Source organism: Sinocyclocheilus grahami, unplaced genomic scaffold (assembly GCF_001515645.1).
Source record: "Sinocyclocheilus grahami isolate Dianchi unplaced genomic scaffold, SAMN03320097.WGS_v1.1 scaffold194.1, whole genome shotgun sequence".
NCBI classification, from domain to species: domain Eukaryota; kingdom Metazoa; phylum Chordata; class Actinopteri; order Cypriniformes; family Cyprinidae; genus Sinocyclocheilus; species Sinocyclocheilus grahami.
In genome coordinates, this window is record NW_015505373.1 from 427853 (window position 1) to 439364 (window position 11512).

An 11512-nucleotide genomic window follows, 5' to 3' on the forward strand; every position below is an offset into this window, starting at 1 on the left:
AGTACAAGCAGCATCTTTTGTAATATGACAAATAATACTTTTAAAAATGTATATACCTTAAATTAAGCAAGCAAAAGCAATTGCCATGCTGAAAAACACTGTTGAAGTCGTGGTTGCGTTGTTTCAATTTCTTACTTTTGGATCTGGCTCAAACATATATGGCTCAGTTCATAGTGATTGCCATCTGGAGTATCAAAACACATGACATGCTGTAAAGGAGGGCGTGAAAACGGTGCAGTGAAATTAGCCAATCACAGTAGTGGTTGAGTGTTTTTCACAGATTGAGATGAGGAAAATGATCTTTTTACAAATATTGGAGTTTTTTAAAAAGAGAACTTTATAAACTAACCTTGAGATACATAAAAATCTGAAACTGCATTTCATGACAGATCTTCTTTATGCACCAAGAGCTTGTAACACTCCAAAGAGAAAGGAAAAATTGAAATAGCATCATATGACCCCTTTCACCCATCCCTGAAATCAGACCAGTCATTGTAATTATACCGAAACAGAAGCAGTGGGAAATTAATGCTTCACAACTGGCATTAACCTTACAGGGATATTGCCCCCCAAAAATAAAGAATGTCATCATGTACTCCCTCTCAGGTTGTTCCAAACCGAGTTCTTCCTTCTACTGAGCACAAAAGAAGATATTTTGAAGAAAGTTAACCAAACTTTCTTCAGTTGCTAATCAGTAGCATTTTTTCCCTATGCTTTGGAAGTCAATAGCTACTATCAACATGCTTCAAAATACCTTATTTTGTTTAACAGAAGAAAGAAACTTGTACAGGTTTGGGACAACTTGAGGATGGGTTAATGACGGCTCATTGACGATACATTGATGTGTAAAGACACAAAACGATCAGTCTGTACGAGAAACTGAACAGTATTTATATAGTTTTTTACCTCTGATGTACAGCAATGTCTGAACTGTCCTGAGTGTGTTCAACAGCCAGCGAACACAACACAAATGGACCATTGACACTCATTGACCATTGACACTCTATCTACAATCTCAATTGGGAGTGTCAATGGTCCATTTGAGAGATAGGTGGCGGTAATGCACTTATAAGTCTGCGATCCGCCGTAAAGCAAGAAGAAGAAGATGCCTCAAGCGCAGGCTGAAGAAGAAGACGCGAGCGCACTCAGGACAGTTCAGACATTGCAGTGCATCAGAGGTGAAAAACTATATAATACTGTTCAGTTTCTTGCACAGACTGATCGTTTTGTGTCTTTACACATCAATGTATCATCACGAGCCGCAGTGTTTAATTTGGTTTTGTATGTGTATGTTTTTTTGACTCTCAAAGCCGTGATTCCCATTCACCCATTATAAGACTGACAGACTGCATCGGTTTGTGTTAAAAATCTTTGTTTGTGTTCTACTGAAGAAACAAAGTCACCTACATCTTGGATGCCCTGGGAGTAAACAAATAAACATCATATTTTTATTTTTGGGTGAACTATCCCTTTAAGATCGAAAAATAACACATATATTGTTTGAAATGTTATATAGATAATTTGAAAGAAACTGCATAAAGTACATCACGTATGCTTGCTCTCCTGAAGATGCACACACGAGTTGCTGTTAATAATACTTAGAAGTTTTGTACACCGCAATGGAATATTGTAATATTACAATATTGTTAGAGTTACTATAACTATTATTACAATAATAGAGCTGTATGTTTGTGTCCATAGGTTTTTCAGAACATTTTGGGAAGCAGTCCTGTATCCAAACCCTACATGGCTCACCACCTTCGAGGGCAAATTTGGGGTCTTGCGTACTGCCCCTTCGAAGATGTTCTGGGAATTGGACATGGAGAGGGCTTCACCAGCATGATTGTACCAGGTAAGACAGGAACACATGTTCACACAAAGGCAGGAGTGTGTCTACGTGTTGGCCAGGGGTAGCACCGGCCCCCCCTGAAATTTGGCTGGCCACCCCAGGTGCCCCCCCTACCAAATGTCTTGCCATAGGCTTGTTTTTAGTAAATTTCTAATTTAAGCCGGTTTCTATAGTGTGATCTTAATGACAATGTTGAGAGCGCATAATGTTACGTGATCCATGTGCGCGAGGACGAATCTCTCCACTCCCAAGCGGATTTCCTTCATTCAGCGACTGTCCCCCCCCGCCATTTAAAATGCTCTAGACACGCCCCTGCACAAAGGACATGTTCACTCCTTCGTACCAGGGGTCTACATATAGTCAGTTGTGTTTCTTGGATGATGGACAAATGAGCTCTGTTCCAAAACCCAGTGAGGTACCTGGATATACTGTAAGACCTGTTCACACTGCCAGTGAAACACAGCAACAAATATGATCCCATTTGACACAAACGACATTGTCCATTGCTGTCAGGATGTAGCAAGATAGATAGATGTGCATATAAAGTGTTTATGAGAAGTGTGGGAGTATTATTGTACTTACTGCAAGACATGGAGGCGCCCGCGCAATCCCTTGCATTTTTCCCCGCGGAAAGAACTAAGAATAGGTTACTCCGTCATTTTTGGTCATAAGAGTAGCCTAATAGGCTACATCATTCGTAAAAAATAAAAACTGTTTCTGCTTTTATTTATGTACACTCATAATTAGAGCCTGACCGATATATCGTTTTGCCGATATGAGCCTGTCGCCGATATATCGGTATCGGCGAATGTGCCGCCAATATGAATTTTTTTTTTTTTACAAAACATATAACGCAGAAAAAAAAATTGGAATTGTGTAATTACTTAGTTTGTCCAGCAGAGCGAGCTCCATTGTTTGCTACTGGCGACCTGGATGAAACGCTTTTGAAGCTTAAGTCTATGGAAAACCATTGAAACTGTGAACGGCCATCTCCGTAACGGAAATCCGCACCAAATTCGGGGGATCCCTTCAGCTCCAGGAACCCCCTCGAACACGAATTGAGTGTACGTCTAGAGGCCTGCTTTCGAATGAGACCACCTCCACGTCGAAAGGTTCGGGAGTTACGGGTGGTTAAATTCGCGGTCCGGCGCTGACCGATCAAGCAGAACCGGCTGGTTGACAGGATGAGGACTTTTGACGGACGCGGAATTGGAAGCAGCGTGTATTCAGATCGGAGCAACGGAAAAGTTTGATTGTGATTCAAATAATTCATACTGAGTTTTGATAAGCACAAGTTATAATATTAAGTAGAAGAAAAGAAGGGGAAATCGCCGAAAAAAAAGAAGTTGGATCAGAAACAAAAGATAGGATTGATGATTCAGAGATTGAAGATCAAATGGAGACAGGTTGGTCACAGGTAGAAGGAGGGAGAATAAAAAGTGTAGGAAAAACAAATAAAAAGAGGAAGAAAGATAATGAAGGGGATTCAGTAAGTATAGATGAGGATAGTGAAAGGGAATTAATAAGTGGAATTTATTCATCCTCATCTATTGGACAAAAGAGAGGAAAGAGATAATATAATGGATGTCCCATTTGGAATGACGGAACTAAAACGAGCGCTGAGGAGAATGAGAGAAACTACTCCTGGTCAAGATGAAATCAGCTATTATATGATCAAGCAGTTAAGTGAGGAATCATTGAGAGTAATGTTAGAATTCTATAATAAAGTTTGGGAAATGGGGGTGCTACCACAAAGTTGGAAAGAGGCACTGGTATTGCCAATAAGGAAACCAGGGAAGGATCCAAGTAAGCCGGCTAATTATAGACCAATAGCCCTTACATCTCATGTAGGGAAAGTGATGGAGAGAATGATAACGGACAGACTAGTTTATTTTTTGGAAAAAGAAGGAAAATTATCACCTTATCAAAGTGGATTTAGGGTAGGAAGAGGAACCATGGATCCGGTTATGTGTTTGGAAGCGGAAATAAAGAAGGCTCTATCAAATAAAGAATCAGTAACTGCTGTGTTTTTCGATATTGAAAAAGCCTATGACATGTTATGGAGAGAGGGTTTGATGATAAAATTGGAGGAGATGGGGGTAGGGGGAGAATGTTTAATTGGATTAGTGACTTCCTTAAACAAAGAGTAATAAGGGTGAGAGTAGGAGACTATCATATCAAGGAGTAATAGAAAATGGCACTCCTCAGGGAAGTGTAATAAGTCCAGTGCTTTTTATAATAATGATAAATGATATGTTTAGTAAGGTGGATAGGAGTATTGGAAGACCACTGTTTGCAGATGATGGGGCTTTGTGGTTCAGAGGAAGAAACAATAAGTTCAATATGGGGAAAATGCAGAAGGCTGTGGATGAGGTAGTTAAATGGTCATATAAATGGGGATTTAAGTTTTCTGTGGAGAAGTCACAAACTTATATTTTCTAACAAGAAAGTAGACAGTGAATGGAAGTTAAGAATATATAACAAAGACATGGCACGAGTGACATCAATTAGATTCCTAGGAATGTGGCTGGATACTAGACTTGCATGGAAAGAACATATTGATAAGATAGTGAGTAAGTGTAAAAGAGTTTTAAATGTAATGAAATGTATGGCAGGACAAGAGTGGGGAGCAGATAGAGGGGCGCTTCAAACAGTTTATATAGCAATGATAAGATCTGTGCTAGATTATGGAAGTACAGCATATGGGCTGGCTGCAAAATCTCAGTTAGAGAAATTGGACCGAATTCAAGCGCAAGCATTGAGAATTTGCTGTGGGGTATATCCAACAACACCTATTGCAGCAATGCAGGTAGAGATAAGCGAAATGCCGCTTTATATTAGAAGGCAACAGTTAATGGCTGTATATTGGACAAATCTTAAGAGTCAGGATGAAATACATCCAACAAAGAAAATATTAGGAATATGTTGGGAACAAGGAATGAATAAACATAAGAGTTTTGGATGGGTTGTAGAAGAAGATATTAAGGAGATGGGGATAAACAATTATAGATGTATACCAAGAGTAATGTATCCACATAACCCCTTATGGATTCTTCCTCAACCAGTAGTAGATATAACATTACTGAAGATAAGACAGAGAGAAGGAAGTAATGAGAGCAAAGGAGTATTTAGGGCTTATGTATGGAAATAATATACGGATATACACAGATGCCTCCAAAAAAGAGGGAGGGTAGGAGTGACAGTTAATGTGCCAAAGTTACTGATGAAGAAAAAAGCTAGAATAAGTGATCAACTGTCAGTATATACAGGTGAAGTGATGGCTATTCTGGTAGCACAACTAATTAAGGATAGAGAAATACAAAATGCGGTCATTTGTTCAGATTCATATTCAGCAATAGTCAGTATTGATAACCAAAAATCAGAGTCAAGGCCAGATTTAATTATGGAAATCCTTCAAAATCTCTTTGAGTTAAAACAAAGTAGAATAGAAGTACAGTTTATGTGGGTTCCAGCCCATGTGGGAATTAAAGGAAATGAAGAAGCAGATAAATTAGCTAAGCAAGCAGTAGATGATGAAATGGTAGAAATTGAGCTATCACATAGTATAAGAGAAATAAAAACAGTAATAAAGGAGAAAGTGATTAAAAAGAGGCAACAGTATTGGGATGATGAGACTAAAGGGAGACATTTATATGCAATACAAAAGAAAGTGAGAAAAGGTAGAAAAAGTGGGAGAAATAGGAGGGAGGAAAGTGTAATTACAAGACTAAGAATGGGACATACAGGTTTGAATAAAACATTACATTTAATATCTAAGTATCCAACGGGATTGTGTGAGAAATGTGGACAGAGTGAAACTGTAGAACGTGATTATTAATTGTAAGGGTTATGATGAAGAAAGAGAAGTACTAAGAGAAGACGTATGGAAGAATGAAGGAAAAGAGTTAACATTAAAGAATATATTAGACTCAGATATAGGAAATAGTACGATAAATGTGTTGTTTCAGTTTCTGAATAATACAGGTTTAATGAAGAGAATGTAGGATAAGTATATATAGAGAGGTAGAAGATGCTGATATAGTGTGGGTAGAAGGGAAAGTATATCTGAAGGTTAAATAAAGATACAGATGGATATTTGGATTTAAAGAGAATTGGGGGGGGGTTAGAAAATGTTAAGAGATAGAGGAAATGTTTCTGATCCAAGCTACCTGATGATGGCAGTAATGCACTGTTAAGTGCGGTTGCCAGTAAAAGGAAGAAGACCGATCAAGCGATCCCGGGGGCTACCGACGCGCGGAGGGTGGCGTTTGAGAGGGTTCCTCGAGCTGAAGGGATCCCCTGAATTTGGTGGAGATCCGCCGGCGCGTTTGCGTGTGCACCAGTCAACACTTTCACTTCAGCAAGGTCTCTTGTTCAGGCAGCAGCATTCAAGCGTGGTCTTATTCGACCGTAAGTGCCCTGCGAAGTGGACTTCACATGAAATTCCGCCATGATTCCAGTTCCAAGTGAACGTACACGTTACATTCAAAGGGCATTAAAGTGTGCGAGACGTGAATTTATATCTAGGGATGCACCGAATGTTCGGCAACCGCAGTGTTGAAGCATTTAAACTGTCGGAGAAAGACGCAAAAATCATTTTCAAGCACCGACAGCGAGAGACTGTTAAGGACTGCATCGCATGTCTTCAATGAGAAGAGGAATGGGTGATTATGGCTGGTTACTGTATGATTATTGAAATGGCCTTAAACAGTTAGTAAATAAACTGCGGAATGTTGTTTTCTGATACACGCGCGCATTGCATGTATTCTGACAGCGCTGCACGAACTCGCAGCAGATCTGCTTGTTAACCAGGGTTCAAAGTTCAAAGCTAGGGATAAGGCGTATCGATCCGAAGTATCGATATATCGATACTCAAACAAAAAATATCGATACTAAGGTGCGTTTTTTTACCAGTGGTTTTGTTTATTCAACAAAAATAATAATAATGCATACAATATGCATTGAATTGGACGAATAACCTTTGTAAGCAAGTAATTGTGTAAAATAGAACTATTTTCCTGCTCATCTGAACACACGCAAATGTTGCAAGACAGAACCAATTAATCACAGAGAGCATTCACTTACTGCTGACAGTGCATTCAAACAGGACTGCGTTTCCCAAAAGTATCATAAGAAAGCATTAAAGCTTTTGGGAATGGCAGCCCTACACAATGCTTATCAGAGAACAGAAAAAAAAACATAAATGTTTGAGTTATTTCACAATAAACAAATTGAAATTGTAGCCTACATAGTTTGTGCAATTACAATTATTTACATTGAACGTTGAAAGATAATATTGATCATGTTCTATTCTGTAATGTTAATAGAAATCATACACTGTCAGAATAAAAAGGTTGCATTTTATGCATACAACAGCCATTTACTGGCAGTCCCTGTAATACTGGTAGCACTAATATAAAAATGTGATGATATATGTTACAAAAAAGTAACAATTTTGAAATACGTTGATGGTTGTATTATTTTGTATTTGATCTCAGTATTCCTATCAATGTTGTATAAGGGTTTTTTATGCATAATGAGTGAGTGAGCCAAGTATGGTTACCCATAGTAGGAATTAGTGCTCTGCATTTAACCCATCCTTAGTGCGCACACACACAGCAGTGAACCCACACCCGGAGCAGTGGGCAGCCATTTTTGCTGCGGCGCCCGGGGAGCAGTTGGGGGTTCGGTGCCTTGCTCAAGGGCACCTCAGTCGTGATATTGAAGGTGGAGACGCTGTACATTCACTCCCCCCACCTACAATCCCTTACGAGTCCGACTCTCTAACCATTAGGCTACGACTTCCCCATATAATAGTAACCCTAGAATGTGATCAAACAGATTAAAATAGCTGTGCTAATATATATAACAATTTTTAAGACTGTAAAAATATGTTAATTCAGTATACACATTATCCCACCGGTTACAATTGTGATAAAATAAAAATTTTCACACACTTCCAAAAAAAAAAACATTTTATTGATTATTTCAAAGGGTTACTAATGACACATCATTTGGATATTTTCATGTCTGGGAAAAATTTGGGATTAAACGGGTTAAAATGCGTTTTAAACAAAGTTTAGTGGTTTTCATTACCCATTTTACTCTTAGTAATTTAATAAATTTCATGATTTAAAAGTTTAGTGCAGAAGTATCAAATCGGTATCGATTTTCGACGATACTGTCTTGAAAAATATCGGTATCGTATCGAAAACAAAATAAGGGGTATCGCCCATCCCTATTCAAAGCGCGAGGAAAATCTGCGCTGATACAGTCGTCAGTTTCTCAGTCACATTTTTATGAATTTTTACAAGGCATGTGACTGTGCGATACGTACGACGTATTCGTAATGAGACTCATTTATAAATCTGTTATCAACAAAAATAAGCATTGAGGTCTTCCTGCACGTTTCCGCCAAAATAAAAGTTGAGAAAAAGCAAGAACACTCTCAACATTCATAAATGTTAGTATTGTAATTTTACTGTTGTTCTGTAAAATAAAATAAAAAGTAAGACAATAATAATGATAATAATCATTACAAAAGCTCTGTTTTAATACATTTATTATAACATTCACACATAGTGTTCAAATTAGGATCTGTAATATTTTCTAATGTTTTAAATGAAGTCTCTTCTCAGCAAGGCTGCTTTTAATTGTACAGTAAAAATACATGCCTGATTCAAAAAGGGGGTATGATGGCCAAAAATTATTTTACTAACTTATTAATTTTCAGTTAAATTGTGCTTTGCTGGTATAGTGTCTGCTAGAATGTTAAAAATGTTCAGTGTTAAATATTTTTAAATTGTTGTTTTGTAATTGATTTTTTATTTTTTTTTGAAAAGCAAGACAAAACTGTAAAAAGCACATTTTGGCTTTTTAACTTATGCAATGGTGAAAAAAATTGGCAAAATACGTGGGGGAAAAAACTCGAAAAACCGTATTCGGCCTTCTTCTAATGTTTTAAATGAAGTCTCTTCTCAGCAAGGCTGCTTTTAATTGTACAGTAAAAATACATGCCTGATTCAAAAAGGGGGTATGATGGCCAAAAATTATTTTACTAACTTATTAATTTTCAGTTAAATTGTGCTTTGCTGGTATAGTGTCTGCTAGAATGTTAAAAATGTTCAGTGTTAAATATTTTTAAATTGTTGTTTTGTAATTGATTTTTTATTTTTTTTTTTAAAGCAAGACAAAACTGTAAAAAGCACATTTTGGCTTTTTAACTTATGCAATGGTGAAACGTGGGGGAAAAAACTCGAAAAACCGTATTCGGCCTTCGGCCCAGTGTTTAATTTTATTCGGTTCTGGCTTCGGCCAAGAATTTTCATTTCGGTGCATCCCTATTTATATTGTATTTATTTACAGAGGAATATTATGTCACACTTCACACTACTCTAGTAAGTTTCGTCTATGTGTGAAGACAGTAGCCCAAATCCGTGAATGAATGTTCCGAAGTGAAAAACTTAAACGGAATAAAGTTGAATGGAATTGAATTGAAGTTGAATAAACTTCAACTTTACTGTTCGTGCACTGATGTCAGACTCATTTTGGATAATAGTTTATTGTTAAATGCCCTGCCTTCATTACGTATCTCTGTCACGTCATTATAAGTGTTTGATCACCACATTTGAGTGATCATTGCAAAAAATGTGTTTATGTATATACTGTATTCTATATATAGTACCAGTCAAATGTTTGGAGACACGAATGGGAAAGTGTCCAAACTTTTGACTGGTATTGTACTATAATTTACAGCAAGAATGTCGGCTGATATATCGATGTCGGCCTTTTTTTACTCCCTAATATCGGTATCGGGCCCAAAAAACCCATATCGGTCAGGCTCTATTCACAATAACAACAAAATGTTGAGCTTTTGTAAAATAGAGAAAAATAAACAGGATGCGCTTTCTGCCAGTGTCCATGAAATGGAGCGCGTCACAATTAACAGCCTACTTGCCTCACAAAAAATAAATCTATGAAAAAAATATATCTTGAAATGTCTATTATTGAACGAACCAATAAAAAAAAACTCTCTAATTATGTAGTCCGTATAAAAATGTGCATTTCCATTACTGTGAAGATGACGAGCCTGCGTCGGCATTCGGTAACTTCATCTTTGCAACCGACACTCACTGAAAGCACTAGTTTATTAATAAATAATTAAAATGTCTTCTTTTCCCCGGGCACATTCATAATCATTCATTTTGCCAGTGCTTTGTGGCAAGCTTTATGCGCGCGCTTGAGCACAGAATATAGGCTACACGCCTATATGCCTAAAGGATGGTTTAGTAGGTTATTATATTAATCATTTTAATATAAACGTGCGACTAGTATTGACTAGGGGCAGGCCTATTTGGCACAAGGAACCGATCCATTTTTTAAATAAAATGCTATGACATTATGAAAAGTGCGACTCCAAATCACGTCACGCTGCATTGCACGAGTTATGCATGCGTTAAGAGTCAAATGCTTTTATTTAATTTTTTGGGGGTGCTATGATCTTTCTTGGGGGTGCTAAAGCACCTGCTAGCCCCTCCCTAGCGCCGCCCATGTCTATGGTGTAGACAGCATCACTGATTATAATGAGTTCTGTAGTATTTTGTCGCGCCGCACCACTCGCGTCCAGTGTAGACACCAGGGGCGTTGATTACGTGGGGGCGTGTCCCCCCCAATTTTAATATCACGTAAATTCATCCCCCGCACTTTTTCGGGCAAGTGTGTTCACATAGAGGTTTTCAAGAGCCGGTGTGAATGAATATAGATTTAAATTCAAAGAGACATTATAGTCTGTGCATGATCTGATGTTTTATTCGGACCCAGAATAAGGCGAGATGAACATCGCGGACCGCTAAACACTCCGTGCAGTGTGTGTTTCATTCATACTCGAAGCCGGAGGCGCTCTCGCGCAGAAAGTCTTACGAGGAAATTCCTAATATGGACAAAAGCGCCCAGCTATGCTGTATGAAAACAGCTGTTTTCACAGAAAACAGAAACGTTTGGAAGCATTAAGACATTAAACATACGATTGCGACAATATATGGTTTATTTGTGTTTGTCAAGTCATCTCCAGGTAATAAATAAAGTATATGAACAATGCAGTGCTAACTGACATAGCATTTATTACAGTATAGAAACTATTCTGCCTTATGTGATAAAGTGTTTGTAGTATATAAACAAATCATTATTATTGGTTATTGTCCAGCAGTTATCTGATTTCTAAGTCAATTAAAATCTAGAAATTAGAGAGAATTTAAAGTTGCCTATACACTACCAGTCAAACGTTTTTGAATAGTAAGATTTTTAATGTTTTTTAAAGAAGTCTCTTCTGTTCACCAAACCTGCATTTATTTGATCCAAAGTACAGCAAAACAAATATTGAAATATTTTTACTAGGCTATTTAAAATAACTTTTCTATTTGAATATATTTTAAAATGTAATTTATTGTGATTTCAAAGCTGATTTTTTTGCATCATTACTCCAGTCACATGATCTTTCAGAAATCATTCACTTCAGCCAGCATCAGTCTGACGCAGAAGCAGCATGCAGTGTTGTTGTTGTTGTTTTTTTGTTGCACGAGACGAAATGGCGGAAGGCAGCGACAGCGCTCCGGTGATTTTTCAGCCATCTAAGAGGACCAAATCGGTGGTCTGGTCGTATTTTGG

The 11512-nt window shown here is 37.7% G+C and overlaps 1 protein-coding gene across 1 annotated transcript in view; it reads left to right on the plus strand.

The window, feature by feature from the left end:
• wdr46 (WD repeat domain 46) overlaps positions 1-11512 on the plus strand; it is a 34572-nt gene that overhangs the window by 17563 nt on the left and 5497 nt on the right. Inside the window, exon 9 of the mRNA XM_016285226.1 lies at positions 1702-1852. Within this exon, the coding sequence (XP_016140712.1) occupies positions 1702-1852 (151 nt within the window). The remainder of the gene's footprint in view (positions 1-1701; positions 1853-11512) is intronic.